The sequence below is a fragment of the Phyllostomus discolor genome, chromosome 5 (genome assembly GCF_004126475.2).
Source record: "Phyllostomus discolor isolate MPI-MPIP mPhyDis1 chromosome 5, mPhyDis1.pri.v3, whole genome shotgun sequence".
Lineage (NCBI taxonomy): Eukaryota > Metazoa > Chordata > Mammalia > Chiroptera > Phyllostomidae > Phyllostomus > Phyllostomus discolor.
Window position 1 is genome coordinate 21,605,841 of NC_040907.2, and position 15,385 is coordinate 21,621,225.

Sequence of the window (15,385 nt, forward strand, 5' to 3'; positions counted from 1 at the left end):
ATCCACGGCAGCTGGCAGCTGAGATGTAATCTGTTTGCCATCTTGGAACTTGCCCGAGGTCAAGCAGCCGGTTAATGGAAAAGCTGGTTTTCAACCTGGGAACTTCCACCTTGCCACCCTACCTCTCTTGTGTGCATTATTGGGTTGGCCAAAAAGGTTGTTCAGTTTTCTTTCCATAAAATAAAAATACATTTTCCATTTTCATCAATAACTTTATTGATTTGGATATTTGAGTATTTTGGATATTTATTGATTTGGCTATTGAGCTACCTCTCACATGGTATAGCATTGATTGCCCTCAGTTAATACCTCGATTTGACTGCTGTCAACTTCAGCTGGTCTACCCGACCATGGAGAATTGTCCAGGGAGAAATCTCCAGCACAAAACTTCACAAACCACTTTTGACACATTCAATCAGTCACAGCACCTTCTCCATACACTGCATAAATCTTTTTTGCATTATAGTTGTATTTTTACCTATCTTGCAGTAATAAAGCATAATATGCCAAAAATGTTGCTTATTTCCTTCTATCTTCAATATTAAAATGGCTACACAAAAACTCAGCAATTTTGAAAAGTTTTTTTAAATGCACGCTGATACGACAGCTGTCATGATGCAACCTAACAAAAATTTTTGAATGAAGGTAAAGACAACTAAGCATTAGAAGAGCCAGTTTACGGAAAAAAAATGAATGAAATTTTTTGGCCAAGCAATAAAAATAGCTCAGTGCCTGCCATATAGGAAATATACTTATGGATGAGTAGATAACAATAAAGCTAGAGAAAAACATCAAGTCTCAATGTCATAGATAACACAGCTCCCCACCTTCCTTTCCAAGACTTTTCCAGAAAGGCCTTCCTCTGCTCCTTTCCCACCTTAAATGCCTGGGGGTGTATTCTGAGGGGGCTGGTTCAGGGAGGCAGAATATAAAGCCGGATCATCCAAAACACAGGACTTGGCACCCTGAAAGAGCCCTGAGTGGTGGTTCTAATGTGCTGCTGAGTCAGCTGTTGGAAGCTCGGTGAAAATAACAGACCCCATTAAACAACGCAGGGCCATTAGAACTGCTGGGACAAACCGTGAGAGAGGAGGGCAAAGGCTCCGAGAAGTGGCATGCCAGGAGAGGCCCACTGTGTGGGACCAGAACACCCCCTAGCTGACCGTGTTCCGCAGGAGGACCTGGGGGACACGCCAGGTCCTAACGCCGCACGGAATGCACTGCACTGGCGAGGGTGAGCACCAGCCTCGTGGACACCCCGAGTAATGGCTGTCCTCTGAAGGCCACACTGATGGGAGGAGATGCTGTCACAGAACCCGGTTTCCTCGTATTGATGGGGACGAGGAGATTCTAGGACACAGAGGCCAGCTGGAGGCACTTAATAGTCCAAAGCAAGGTTGGCATCACTCCCAAAAGGGACGGCAGGGGCTGGCATCGCAGCGGGAGGGCCTGAGCTGCGGGGTCTACGGGGATGGCTCACAGAACACGGTAGTCCTCAGGGCAGATGGACCGAAATAAGTGAATACAGGAACAAAAACAGATCGTGGATATACAGTCCCAGGGGTTAGGAAAGCTAATCCCAGTGGGAAGTTACTGTTTCCTAAATGGGAGACTTGGGTCAGGTTTTAGTTCTTACTCCAGAACATGCTGGCAGAAGGAGAGGCTGTGTGCCTGTGAAAAAGGACTCTATGAAACAACATCAATCGTGTATAGTAGTGATTCCCTCAGTTCTCCCCCCGCCCCAAACCTACCACTATTTACCCAGGTAACTGAATACTGGAGAAAAGGGAATGCCAAGATATTCTGAAGACTTCTGCACAGAGTTTGAACTGATGCTGATCCCTGGAGACTCAGAGCACTCTCAGGGCTCCTCTGTAGAGCAGGGGGTCTGCGGGTTAGGGCTGGTGATACAGGGAGTCCTGGCCCACATGCGTCTCACAGGACAAACCTAACCAATTAGTAGCATCGATCGCAGCAGCTGTGCAGGATGTGCTATCTTCATCAGAGCAGATCAACATAGCCTTGGTTACATGGAATGTAGTTACTGATCTAGCAATGTACTCTTTTCCACTCCCATCAGAAAGAAGGATCATAGGCCATTTGCATCCGTGTGCTGTAGACAAGACTATGCACTCATGGTCTCGCCTCAGAGTTACCTAATTCTCCTGCTCTCTGACATAATACAGCGTGAGGAGATGTGGCCATCTGGATGTCCTGTAGAACAGAACATATTGGTTCTCTATACTGATGACATAGTACTAATTGGATCTGATGAGCCAGAAGGGACAATCAGTGCAGATGCATTTGTAAGACACATATGCCGTAGAGGGTGAGAGCTAAATCCTATAAAGTTTCGGGTAAAATTTTTAGGGTTTAGGGGTCCAGGACATGCTGAGATATTTCCTCCACATTAAAGAGAAAGTTATTGCATCTTTTTCCTCCCACCATCAGGAAAGAAGCATAACATTTGGTAAATTTCTCTGGGGGTTTGCTGGTAGCATATTCTTCCCTTGGTGGCATCGCTGTGACCCACTCATTGGCTAACACTCAAGGTGCTAGCTTTGAGTGGGGGCGAGGTTACGAGAGGGTTCTGGAGTAGCAGCTCCAGGCTGCAGTCTAAGCAGCCCTGTTGCTTGGACGGTGCACCCGTCAGCTCCCATGTGTTGGGGTTTCTGTGGGAGAGAAGACATTCTGTGGAGCCTCTGGAAAGCTCTAACTGGGAGCATAGGTTGCAGCATAGGCTTCTAGGGTCCCAAAGCAAGTCTGTGCCATCTGCAGCAGGGCATGATACAGCGTGTGACTTACCGTCAAAGATCTCAAACTCATCATACTGCTTCTCACTGAGAAAGTACTCCACGGTGATGGAGATGTTATAGCCGGGCTCCGCTCTCACCAGCCAAGAGCAGGTCTGGAACTGGGGGTAGCTGCCAGGGTAGCTCTGACTCAGGATCACACCTGTGGAGTCTGTCAGAAGCTCATTCGTGGGGCAGTGCACTTGGAGAAAGAAAGAGAAATACCAGGTACATCAGACGGAGAAGGAACTAGACCAACACATGTGCTTTTCCCTGGTGCAAAAGACAACCACTAGAGAGTCAGTATTTGAGCACAAACAAGATCCTAACACCTGTCATTCCATTGGCATGGAGTGACCTGAGATGCTGTGTCAATGTCACCAAATCGCTGAGACTCAGGCCTGGCCAGGCAGAGCAAATCAAGGAGGTTCTGGAACAGGATGAAGGCTAGGGTTCACTTTTCTTGGGGGCTGGTTGTTTGGGTGGTGGGCGGGTCAGCTCAACTAAAATAAAGAGCTACCGAATTTCTCAATTTAGTATTGGGGCGGCCTAATTCTGGGGTATATGGTTCCTCTCTTCCTCACAAATAATCCACAGTACAGTTTATCCTTTCCCTTACTTTCTGAGAGGTAGGGGAGAAGCTGACTTTTTTCTCCATAAGCTACTAAATATTTGTTGGTAGCAGCAGTACTAAAAATAGTAGTACTAGTAATTATAACAATAGCCAACACTGAGCAGTTACTATGTGCAAGTGAGTATGGAGTTTTATTCTTGGCCTTAGCTGCGGTAAATTAGTGAAGCGGACTCGTCCTCTGTCAAGGCATCACGCTGCAGTGAAGACAACTATGGTCTCTCAGTTGCCTAGTTCAGTGCACAGGACCCTGAGCACATCGGCATTCCAGTAGGACAAGGCTGCTGTGCAAGCACAGCCCTTCCCAAGGTCCTGGAACTTCCTCCTTCCAATGATCATCATGCCATTTCCAGGGAATGCCAATCAGACAAAAAGAAGACAGAAATAAATGTGGCCACTATGGCTGATTCCTTGCCTTGAACGTAGGAGCATGGCAGAGACCATAACTAGAACAATCACTGGTCTACTCACTCGCTAATGCAAACAAACATTCACCGTGTGACCTCCTCCTCCCCGGGTGGGGACAGGGATATAGAGGGCTGGGGTTCGGAGGAACTCCAGACCCAGAAAGGCATGGCTCAATGCAATTACCTTCACATATTGGGGGTGGGCCTTCAAACTGCAGGTAAGTTCCGAGTTTGCAGGTCAGGATTTCGCTCCCCACCAAGGTAAAGCCAGGGAGGCACCTGTAGCGCACGATGTCACCTGTCAAAGAGAGAGTAACACGTGGGTGTCCTGGAGAGGTCTGGTCCTATCAGCACCCCTTAGTACCTTGAACCCACTTCCAGGCAAGGTGATCACTGGAGGGTCGTGTTCTGTTCATGCTTAAGTAACTAGCTCCGCTCCCATCAAATGATCCCAACAACCGCTGCTCCCTTCCTGCAGCTCAGCCTTGCTGAGCCTGAGAATGTTTTAATATTCCAGGAACTTTTTACAGTGTCTTACAGGGATTTTTTTTTCTCAAAAACATACTGACTTAAATCACAGAAAAATAAAAACAAATAAACCAGCTTTCCTAGCTCCTCTTCTCAGGTGTGGCTAAAAGGAAGAGTGGGTATATGTGGCGCAAACTCAGTTGATGGAATAACAACCCTCTTGCACCGGGCCTACTGTTTCTCTCCACGGACAGGAGGGAGAGATGACCTTATGGCTGGCCCCCACCTCTACGCGGCCCCTCGTTGACGGTTTGGGAGGTGTGGTACCTATGTTGAATTCTTCATTCTCTGTGACGACTTCCGCATTGGGGAGGATGGTGGGAGGAGGGCACTTGGTGAGTGGATAAGCTGAAAAGACAACAGCACACAAGTCAGTGTGAGGACATCACCCCTGGGGCACTCAGTCATTCAGGGCTTCCCTTTCTCACTCCTCCATCACTTATGCAGCAGATATTAATGCGCATCTCTATACACGGCCAGTGTAACCAAGCACAGTTTTCCTTATCTGCTGTTAAGACTAACGACAAAGGAGACAGTCCCTAGCAGGGAAGGGAAGGGGAGAGAAGCATGTGCTGAGCATCAGCTATGTGCCAGGCGCTATCACCTTTGATTCTCACCATAGCTGATCCCCCTGCGAGGTGTTCAGTTACTCCTCCAAGGTTACACAGGAAGTCAGTGGCACAGGCAGGATTTGAACCCAGGTCTGGCTGCTCCCAAGTCTCCTATTCTTTCCACTATACACAGTGTGGGTGTGCCTTAGGTGAGTGCCTGCTGACCTCAGCTTGTTTACCATCTGGCCTTTGTCCAAACACCTCTGGCTGCAGTGGATTTTCTAAACTGGAACCTACCCCTCTGGACAGAGACTGGATTGTGTGTGGATGGTGTCACTGAGGCCGAGTTCGGCGTGGGCTCACAACTTGTTTCTCATTCACTACCTGCCATGTGGGTAAGTGCTATATAAATGTTAGCTATTGCCACCAATGCTGCTGCTACTTCCAAAGTCACCTCAACCCATGGTTTCCTTAAAATAGCACTTTTTAAAAAAGAATTACACATGTAATACATTGTCATTAAAGAAGATATGAGATTTTCTATGAAAACAGTAGGAGGAAAATTAAACTCATCCACTGCCCTCTCAGAGATAACCACTGCTAACCCTTTACTGTAAGTTCTTGGGGTATTTGTTCTCTGCATATGTAAGTATTTTTCATTTACAAAATTCGCATCATGGTATGTATTGGGTGTTGATCTTTGTGTACTTACATTACAAGAATGTCCCCAAGTAATTACACTTCTTCAAAAGTATGATTAAAATGATTTCACGGTATTTAATTATATAACCTACTGGAATTTATTTGAGAGATACTCTATTGTTAACCATTTAGGTTTTCAAAGTTTTGCCATTTAAAATAAAGCAGTGATGAACATCCTTCCATAGATGCATCTTTTGTGGATTTTCCTTTTTGTTTTTTAACCTAAGAATGATTAAATTGCATGACCTTTTTGAAGTACAGGCATCTCCTGTTGAATGTCAGTAATCCATGCCTGGAAATCAGATATTCTGTGCAAAGATGCTAATTAGGAGTGTATTTCCCATTACTGTAATGGGAAATAATTATAATGCATAACCCAAAATCTAAAAAGTACTTAAAACTAAACATATATATATGCAACAAACCATTATGCTAGAAGCTAAATTCTTAAAACATCACTTCATGATCACCCAACGATGAACACAGTGGTACCAGAGCAGCGCTTCTGCGCATTGCAACATGTACCTTTTGCAAACCCCCCTCAAACATTCAGTGCATCATGTGGAGGTTGTCACGTGAGACTTTGTAAAACCCCGGGCAGAAACAAGGGTAAATACAAAAGACTCGGTGGGAGCGGATTCAGGACAGCACCAGGTGGTGGGGCGCAGCTCACAGTGAACCTCACGTCGTGCCGACTCCAGAGCCAGCAGCACAGGAACACGCATTCCAAATGCTCACATGGCACTGTGACATTTTACCAAAAGTAGGTGGAATGTAACGTGAGACTTTTCTTGAACTATGGTTTTTTTTTTTTTTTTTTTAAAGCTCAGATTATGTTCTTGGGATTTAACTTTAATTTTTTATAGACGTGTCAGTTGAAAAATGTAGCATTGAGCGATACAGAAGCTTTACGAAGTGTGGATACTGAGACCAAGAGGCGCACTTGGGGTAACCAAGCAGGTTTAACCTGGATTTAACACAAACCAGGGAGCACAGTGGCCGCACTGGACACACGCTACCATTTTCTCTGCAGGAAAATTGCTCCAACAGACACTGTCCACAGAGCGTCAGTTTCTCCAACGCTGGGCGCGCTCATTCTTCTTCCTCCTACTCATTTCATGGTCCGCCCTTGAGGGCCCACCCTGGGTCAGACGCGGTGTTAGCTGTTGGGGATGCAAGAGTGAACAGACACAGGCCTTGCCCTCGAGGAATTTGGGGCCCTTTGGGAAAATAGTCACCAATCTTAATATTTGTTAACTTGATAAACAACAAAGAAAAGAGAATAGCATTTCTTTTCTTCTTAACTCTCTGTGTCCTTTGCCCCTATTTTTTTTAAAGTTTGAATAACTCTATGCATTTTTAAGATTGACCTTTTCTGTGGAATGTATTTTCCCAATTTATTGTTTGCTTATATTTATTTATGGTGCTCTTTTGATTTGTAGAAATATTGTTTATTTAGCCAGTTCTCATTGTTTTCTTTTATGGAGTTTTTTTTTTTTAAGATTTTATTTATTTATTTTTAGAGAGGGAAGGGAGAGAGATAGAGAGAGAGAGAGAAACATCAATGTGCGGTTGCTGGGGGTTATGGCCTGCAACCCAGGCATGTACCCTGGCTGGGAATTGAACCTGGGACACTTTGGTTCCCAGCCCGCACTCCATCCACTGAGCTACGCCAGCCAGGGCTTTTTTTTTTTAAATATTTTATTTATTTATTTTTTATGGAGTTTTTAAAAAATTGATGCCTTTCATTCTCAGCCTCATGCTTACCTTTCAAACAAGATTAAAGACAAAGACAGAATCTTAAAAGCAGCAAGAGAAAAGCAGTTAGTTACCTACATGGGAGTCCCCATAAGACTGTTGGCTAATTTCTCAATAGAAAGTTTGCAGGCTAGGAGCGAGTGGCAAGAAATATTCAAAGCTATGAAAAGCGAAGATCTGCAACTAAGATTACTCCAACCAGCAAAGCTATCATTTACAATCCAAGGACATGTAAAGAGCTTCCCAGACAAGAACATTTAAAGGACTTTAACACCACCAAACCAGAATTACCTGAAATGTGAAAGGGTTTTCTTTAAGAAGAAGGAAATAAGAGATAAAAATAAAAAATAAAATGGCAATAAATACATATCTATCAACAATTGAATCTAAAAAAAACACCAAAATAAACAAACAAGCAGAATAGAAACAGACTCATAGATAGAGAACATTTCAACGGCTGCCAGAAGGGAGGGGGGCTGGGAGGGTGGGTGAAGGAGGTGAAGGCATGAAGAAGTACAAACTGGTAGTTAGAGAATAGTGATGGGGATTGTAAAGGACAGCATAGGGGATGTAGTCAATGATATTGTGATAACTATGTACGGTGTCAGAGGAGCATGAGTGATATTGGGATGGTCACTTAGTAACTTATATAATGTCTGATCATTGGGGTGAGCACCGATAACTAATATAAAATTGTATGTCAACTTTAATTTAAAAATAACAAATGATTAAAAATAAACAAATAAAAAATTGTCCTAGAAGCAGAGTTCCATAGAAAAGAATAAAAATTAAAAAACTTAAGTTGAAAAATAAAGTGTCATAACAGTGAAAAGAAACATACCATCTAAAACTTTTTAAGACACACAGAATGACCATTATAACCAAATCAACAAACGATAAGTGCTGGTGAGGTTGTGGAGAAAAGGGAACCCTAGTGCACTATTGGTGGGAATGCAGACTGGTGCAGCCACTGTGGAAAACAGTATGGAATTTCTTCAAAACACTAAAAGTGGAACTACCTTTTGACCTGGCAATATCACTGCTGGGATTATACCCTAAGAACCCTGACACACCAATTCAAAAGAACCTATACATCCCAATGTTCATAGCAGCACACTTTATAATAGCCGAATGCTGGAAGCAGCCTAGGTGCCCATCAGTAAATGGGTGGATAAAAAAACTGTGGTACATTTACACAATGAAATACTACACAGCAGAAAGAAAGAAGGTGCTCTTACCCTTCTTGACAGCATGGATGCAACTGGAGAGCATTATGCTAAGTGAAGTAAGTCAGGCAGTGAAAGACAAATACCATATGATCTCACCTATAAGTGGAATCTGACCAACAAAACAAACAAGCAAGCAAAATATAACCACAGACACTGGAAGAACAAACTCACAGTAACCAGAGGGGAGGGGGGTAATGGGAGAAAGAAGGAAAAGGGTTGTCAAAGAACATGTATAAAGGACCCATGGGCAAAGCCAAAGGGGGTAGGATTGAGGGTGGGAGGTGGGGGTGGGTGGGATGGGGGAAAGTGGTGGTGGGAAAATGGAGACGACTGTATTCAAACATTAATAAAAAAATGATAAAAAATAAACTTTCTGCCCTGGCTGGTGTAGCTCAGTGGATTGAGCTTGGTCTGTGAACCAAAGAATCTCAGGTTTGATTCCCAGTCAGGGCACGTTCCTGGGTTGCAGGCCATGGCCCCCAGCAACCACACATTGATGTTTCTCTCTCTTTCTCCCTCCCTTCCCTCTCTAAAAATAAACAAAATCTTTAAAAAAATAAAACTTTCTAAGACACACTTAACTTTTCTAGAGAAAAAAATCACTAAAAAGAAATCTAAACACAGCCTGGGTATTTTATATTTTGTGGTAACTACTTTGATAGGGATGATCTCCTATTACATTTTTATTTTTATTTTTAAAAAATATATTTTATTGATTATGCTGTTATAGTTGCCCCCTTCATTCCCCTCCACTCTGCACACCCTCTCCCATCCATTACATTTTTAAAATTACCCTTTTAAAAAAGTATAAATTTTTGCTCAATGGAGAGCTGATGAAATACTGAAAATAAATAAAACAAAAGTGCCCTGAATCCCACCACCCGGTCACAACCTTTGTTAGCATTTTGGTGAATGACTGTGGATGTCTTACAGACAACCCCTCCCCCCAGACACACAGTATGTTGGCCACGTTACTGCTACAGAACTCAAGGGCAAGGGGGTGGTCAAGGCTCCTCAGTTTCATTTTGGCCCCACCCTTACTCCTGCTCAGGGGGAGGCGCTGGTGCAGCCCAGTCAAGGCCAGTCCAGGTCCACATCCTAACTGACGGGGAGGCTCACTGCTGCGCGCCAAGCGGCAGTCAGCTCAACAGGAGCCCTCACAGGTCACCGCACTTCGTATTCTTCTTCCTGACTCTTTCTAGATCCGCTCTTTCTCACACGGATGGCTGTGTGGAACTGGCCTTTCATCTGCAGCTTTTAAAGCCAAATTAGCTTAGGGAGAGAATGTGGTTCACTGGCTGACTTCATCAGATGACTCAAGGCCCTGTATTTGGCTTGGCAGTTCAAGTTCAGGTAGTAGTAAAATGGCTTCCTTTACCATTGTTCCTGCGTCTCTCTCTCTGTCCCTCTGTCTGTCTCTGTCTCTCTAAAAGGGGTGGCTGCAGTCTAGGTTAGGAGTCCATAGTCATCACATCCTTTGGTTATGCCATCATCTGAGCCCCTCATTATCATTTGATTTTTTTCATGGAATATAAACATTTCTCTTAAGCAATAAATTATATTCTACATGAATGACTTTAAATGACTATATTTTCCCTCTTGTTTTTGGTGTCTCATCATTTGCTCACCCAGTCTCCTGTTATCTTACATTTGGATTGATTCTAATTTACCTGTTATAAATAACATTTCAAGGATTATCTTTACACACAATTCCCAGAAGTAGGATTGGTGGGTCCTAGACCGTTGTTAATTAGGAACCTCGGCTGAAAGTAACACACATCAACTCAGGGTAGAACAAGCAAAAAAAGGCTCACAGGGCTGAGAAGCTGGGGAGGAAGTGTAGCCAGATGTCATTTAAGGGAAGAGGACGAGGGACTGAAGGACCAGCAGGAACCAGGACATTTCCCACGTGTCTCAGTCCTTCCCTCAATTTGGGTTTGTCTGACTCCTCACGATTAGATCCGGGGTGTGCATCTTTGATGGGACGGCCACCAGCGCGGTGCCGGGCTCTTCTCACTGAGGATGATTTCGGGTTGTCCTGTTACTGACGATCCTCACGTGAGTGACCTGACGGAGGTGGCGTCCTCCAGGCCTCCCCCCTGCAAAGCTAGTTTTTCTTCCCTTTGTGGTCATTGTGTGAGGAGGCAGTCTGAGGCAAAATAGCCTGTTCCTCATAAATTTTTAATTAAGTAACTAATTAGGTAACGCTTGTATGGATATAGATATACATGGTGTCCTGGTTGATTCGACAGGTTACTTGCTTGTTACCAACATTAATTACTTTGATGCTCCAATTATTCCCTTCACGGTCAGTGGGAGCCCCTTCCGGCTGGCTCCAATCCTTCTGGCATGTCTCCCTCGTCTTTTGAGCACTTCCTTGCTTTCTGCCATAGAATGTTCCAGGCTCATCTTGTACTTTCTCTGCTTTAGTCCTGAAATCAGCCATTTCTCCAAGGAGCGCTGGTTCATTTTTGTGGAAAATGGTTTTCAGAAACTGCGGCACGCTCACCTTGGGCTGTAGCTCGCTGGGAATGGCGGTTAGAGCCCTGCTGTGGCCGTGGTGGCCTGGGCCTTCCACATGGTTGTTTCTCTAGGTCTCTTTCTGCTTCTCCATCCCCACCTCTCCCGAGGGCCTAGGGCTAAATGCAGTCAAGTCTCTGTACACGCACATGTGACACGGTGACACCGTACAGTCCCAGCACAGCACGCCGTGCAGAACTCAAAGGCCTGGGGCTAGAACTGTTTCCAGTGTGTGGTTTGGGGCACGTCCTCCAGCCTTCCCTGGCCTTCATGTCTTCATTCGTAAAAAGAGGGTAACAATATCTTATCTGCCTCACTACCCCACAGAATTCTTACAAACCACAAACCCCAAGCCCCTCACTGTACAGGTGAAGAATCCAAGCTGTCAGGTTGGAGAGAGACCTGCATGAGGTCGCACTCCTGGCTTGAGGTATAAAGTCAAGCTTTCCTGATTTCCAGTTCAGATATATGTGATGCTCTGAAAATTATAAACACAGAGGATTATTCCACAGAAGGGCGCAAGACCACCAAGAACTTTCTGTGGGTTTGTCTGTGCTGTGTCCACTATGACAAAAATGAGGAAATATTCAGATCCATAACTTTGAAATCTTGGAAGAAAACTGGCTGTCGGTAAGAACAAACCCATCCTGAATCGTTCATTCTCCTCCTGCTTGAAGACTCCGTGACTTCATTTATGCACAGAATGTCCTGTGAAGTCAACAGAAGCCCTGGGCTCCTTTGGGGTAGGATGACCCCCTAGAAGGTGCTGAGGGACCAGCTGTGGCACAGATAGGTCGTTAACCAGCCAATGAGTTGACGTGAACAAGTGGGATGAGAAGCCTCACTCTGCCGCTCTAATCTTGAACTTGGCACCAATGGTCAATGTCATGTGCCTCTCTGCCCTAGTAGAGTGGAAGAGGAGGTAAACTTACATTTACAGAGCCCTGTGCTGGGAGAGTCCACATAGGCTAACACATTTAATTTTCATAACTTTGAAGACACTAAGGCTAAGAAGATATGTAAGTCATTCAGAGTCACACAACTGGGAATGGCGAAGCCAGGGCTCAACGCCAGCCTCGCCTTGAGAGCCTGGCCCTTCCCAGCAGGCCAGGCTTCCATACTGACCAGAGAAGGCTATGGCGAAGATCCCACCCGTGGCTGCATCTCGGTGGAACTTGAGCAGAACCTGGTTGGTTGAGCTGTGCAATGTTTTCTTGGCCAAGCTCCTGGTGAAAACTCCAAGCTTTGAAGCTGTCTGCTGGGGCCCATCCCTGCAATAGGAAAGAAGGTCCTGGCATGTCACAAGTCCTTATGGCTGCCTATTCTACCTGGTGTCATCAGTGGCCTTAAGAGAGGCCAGGGGTGGGTGCCTGTGACTTTTCTTGCACCCAACATTGTGTTTCCCCAACGTTCTAAATACCTCTCTTCAGTCTCTCCCATTGGGGTCTCCCAAGAAAGCTGACAGAGTTGGTGAAGTGCACACTGATTCCTCATTCACCTGATTCTTTACCAGCCCAGCCTCCTTGATGGGCTCCTGCGACAACACTCCCACCTGAGAAGCAGGAGCCACAGAGCAGGTTCTCTGAGTGCCAGGCAGCACTGGAATGGGGTGGCAGAGAGGTGCAGGAAGCTCATGCTGCTGTCTATGCCAGCTCCCATTCCTTGTCCCCCAGGCAGAGACAGAACCATGTCACCTTTCTGGGCAAAAATGTTTTCCCTGGAAACTTATGTAGTCCCTTCCATTTGTTCTTAGCCATTGCCTGGAAATTAAGCTGGAAATTAATCCAGGGCAGTCTGGTTGCAGCTCCCTCTCTCTGGGAATTTGGGGAAGAGAATCCCACTGTCCCCTATTGATTCCCAGAATGACAGTAACCTTCAGACAAAAAGGAATTTTACAATCATATCTTTGTCCAAAGTTCAAGAGGTTTGGAAAAACCTGTCTAGGAAACTGCACCTACCAACTAATAATTCACATTCCTATTTTAAAATTAACTTGAGAGAGTCTAACTATACAACTCAAAGCAGAGCCATTCAATTTGGTAACCACTAGGAATGCATGGCTATTTACATTTAAATTAATTAAAATTAAATGAAGTTGAAAAATCAGCTCCTCTGACACTCCAGTCACATTCAAGTCCTCAATAGCCACTGGTAGCTAGTGGCTGCCACGCCAAATGGCACAGTCGTAGGGCATGTCCCTTACCATAGAAAGTTCTGTTGGACAGTGCTGGCTCAGCACGAGACTTCTCAAAACTCCACCCCAAAGCTCTTTCATTAGTCCAGGTAAATTATTACAGGTAAATGGAGAATTTTTGCTGAGACTCTGGAAATACTGAGAAACTCTGACTATCTACACCCACTCCCATTTAACCCACTCATTGGTACTTTCAGGGCCCCCTAGCAGGACTCCAGATTGGGAACCACTACCCTCTCAATACTCTCCCTTCAAAGGGCCATTAAGGGCTAAGGGAAGTAGACCCCTCATTTGCTGTGCTGAATAAACAGATGGGTAACCCAGCTTAGTGCCCAGTCAATGCCCTTTCCTTACTGGCTGTCACCATGGAAACTGGCCCTACCAGACGGTGATGTAGTCTCCAGAAGGCTCTGTCTGCAGCATGCTGAGGTTGAGGTGGATGCCATGGCCAATGGGCACGGTGATCAGCCAGACACAGTCCTGGGAGCTGGAGTATGGACTGGGGAAGCCAGGGGAGTACACAGTGCCATTGGGAGAGGTGATGTTCCCACCGCAGGGGACTGCAGAGAGGGAACATGAACACAGGTGAGTGCAGGAGGTCACCTCCCAGCTAAGAATTCAGATAACTTTCTAATGAAGTCTCAGCTACCAGCACAAGTCATTCTGTTCAAGTAGGTTGGGTGGGACAGAGAGAGGTGGTGGGGCTACAGATGGTCTGGCCTGACTTCCCCCACCAGTCCCAGCACACCCCTGCCCACCTGGCCCCGATCTTCAGTGCAGGTGCCTCAGTGGGCCTGCTTCAGCCTCCCACCTCCCTCTTTCTCTTTCTCCTTCTCGTGGATGACACCTGTCTAGGAGAAAGGGACCCACCAAATAAAGCTCTCCCCTCTCCTTTCCTAGAAATGGAAGGCAGATGTTAGGGCTGCAGTACTTTTGCTGAGAAGAACTAAAAAATTTATGAAAGTGGAATTTTCCCTTTTTATTTGCTCTAGACTCTTAGAATGGTAGTTCTGGTCTTGACTTAAGAGTTGAGGATTCTTGTGGTGAGGCTAAGGTTGGGATCCAATGATGGCTGGACCATTTATTGACTAGATGAACTTAGACAAGAAGTCTAGTTTTTTTCTTCACCTGTAACATGGGACTAAAAATAGAGCCCCTCATAGGACTGTATGGTGATTACGTGAACTGATAAATGTAAAACGTTCAACCCAGGCCCTAGATAACAGAGAAGGCATTTGCTGCACATATATGAATCTCTCTCCTTTTCCTCCCATCTCCCAAATGTGACACCCAGTTTTAGACTCACTCTGACCGAAGCTTTGGTATGAAGAGTCCTTAGGTCTCTGCTGAGATCAGATTTGGGGACCAAGGGGGAGAATGAAAAAGTGATTCTGGGCAAAAAAAAAAACCCTGGCCCAGCATCATGAGTCCAGCATAGCTGGCTGGCATGGGATGTCAAGCAGACATGTGGATAGACCCTATCCTAATGCTTCCAAGCAGGGGATAAGGCCCTGGGAACGCAAATGCATCCTGAAAGTGGGGTGTGGACACACCATTCCTCCTACACGCACTGAACACACACTTGGTCCAGGCACGGCCTGGGGAGACAAAAGGGAGCAAGGGTGGCAGAGCACGTGGTCCTGTCCCATGGCATTCACAGTCCACTGGGCTCTAGCCACGAACACCGGCATCTACAGCACCGGGGAGCATGCCATTGGGTGGAATGCCACAGCGACATTTAGGGGAGCCCCTCATCTGCTCTTGCGAGTGCAGGGAAGGGTTCTTGGCAGAATTCACATTTAGACTCATACCTGAGGGATGGCAAAGAGCTAAGCAGGCAAAGCAAGAGAGGAGAGCAATGTTCTCTGGGGAAGGAATACCATGTGCTCAGAGGTCAGAGAACACGGGAAAATTGAAAAATTTTCAGCTTAGTTGGAGCGTGAAGTCTGTGAGAGTGGAGAACACTAGAAGGTAAGCAGAGAGCAGGCCCCAGGGGACATGGTGTACTACATTAAGGGGTATGGAATTTACCCCTGAGGAGATGGGGGTGCCTTGATGGCTTCTGAGTAGGGG

The 15,385-nt window shown here is 45.6% G+C and overlaps 1 protein-coding gene across 2 annotated transcripts in view; it reads right to left on the reverse strand.

Annotated features, from left to right (window-relative positions):
• Nucleotides 1-15,385, reverse strand: part of CSMD2 (CUB and Sushi multiple domains 2) — a 555,419-nt gene that overhangs the window by 59,526 nt on the left and 480,508 nt on the right. For both annotated transcript variants that reach the window (XM_028512433.2, XM_036025734.1), the window contains 5 exons: nucleotides 13,695-13,872; nucleotides 12,244-12,389; nucleotides 4,626-4,706; nucleotides 4,015-4,128; nucleotides 2,806-2,994 (listed from right to left, as the gene is read on the reverse strand). In XM_028512433.2, coding sequence (XP_028368234.1) covers nucleotides 2,806-2,994; nucleotides 4,015-4,128; nucleotides 4,626-4,706; nucleotides 12,244-12,389; nucleotides 13,695-13,872 — 708 coding nt within the window. The remainder of the gene's footprint in view (nucleotides 1-2,805; nucleotides 2,995-4,014; nucleotides 4,129-4,625; nucleotides 4,707-12,243; nucleotides 12,390-13,694; nucleotides 13,873-15,385) is intronic.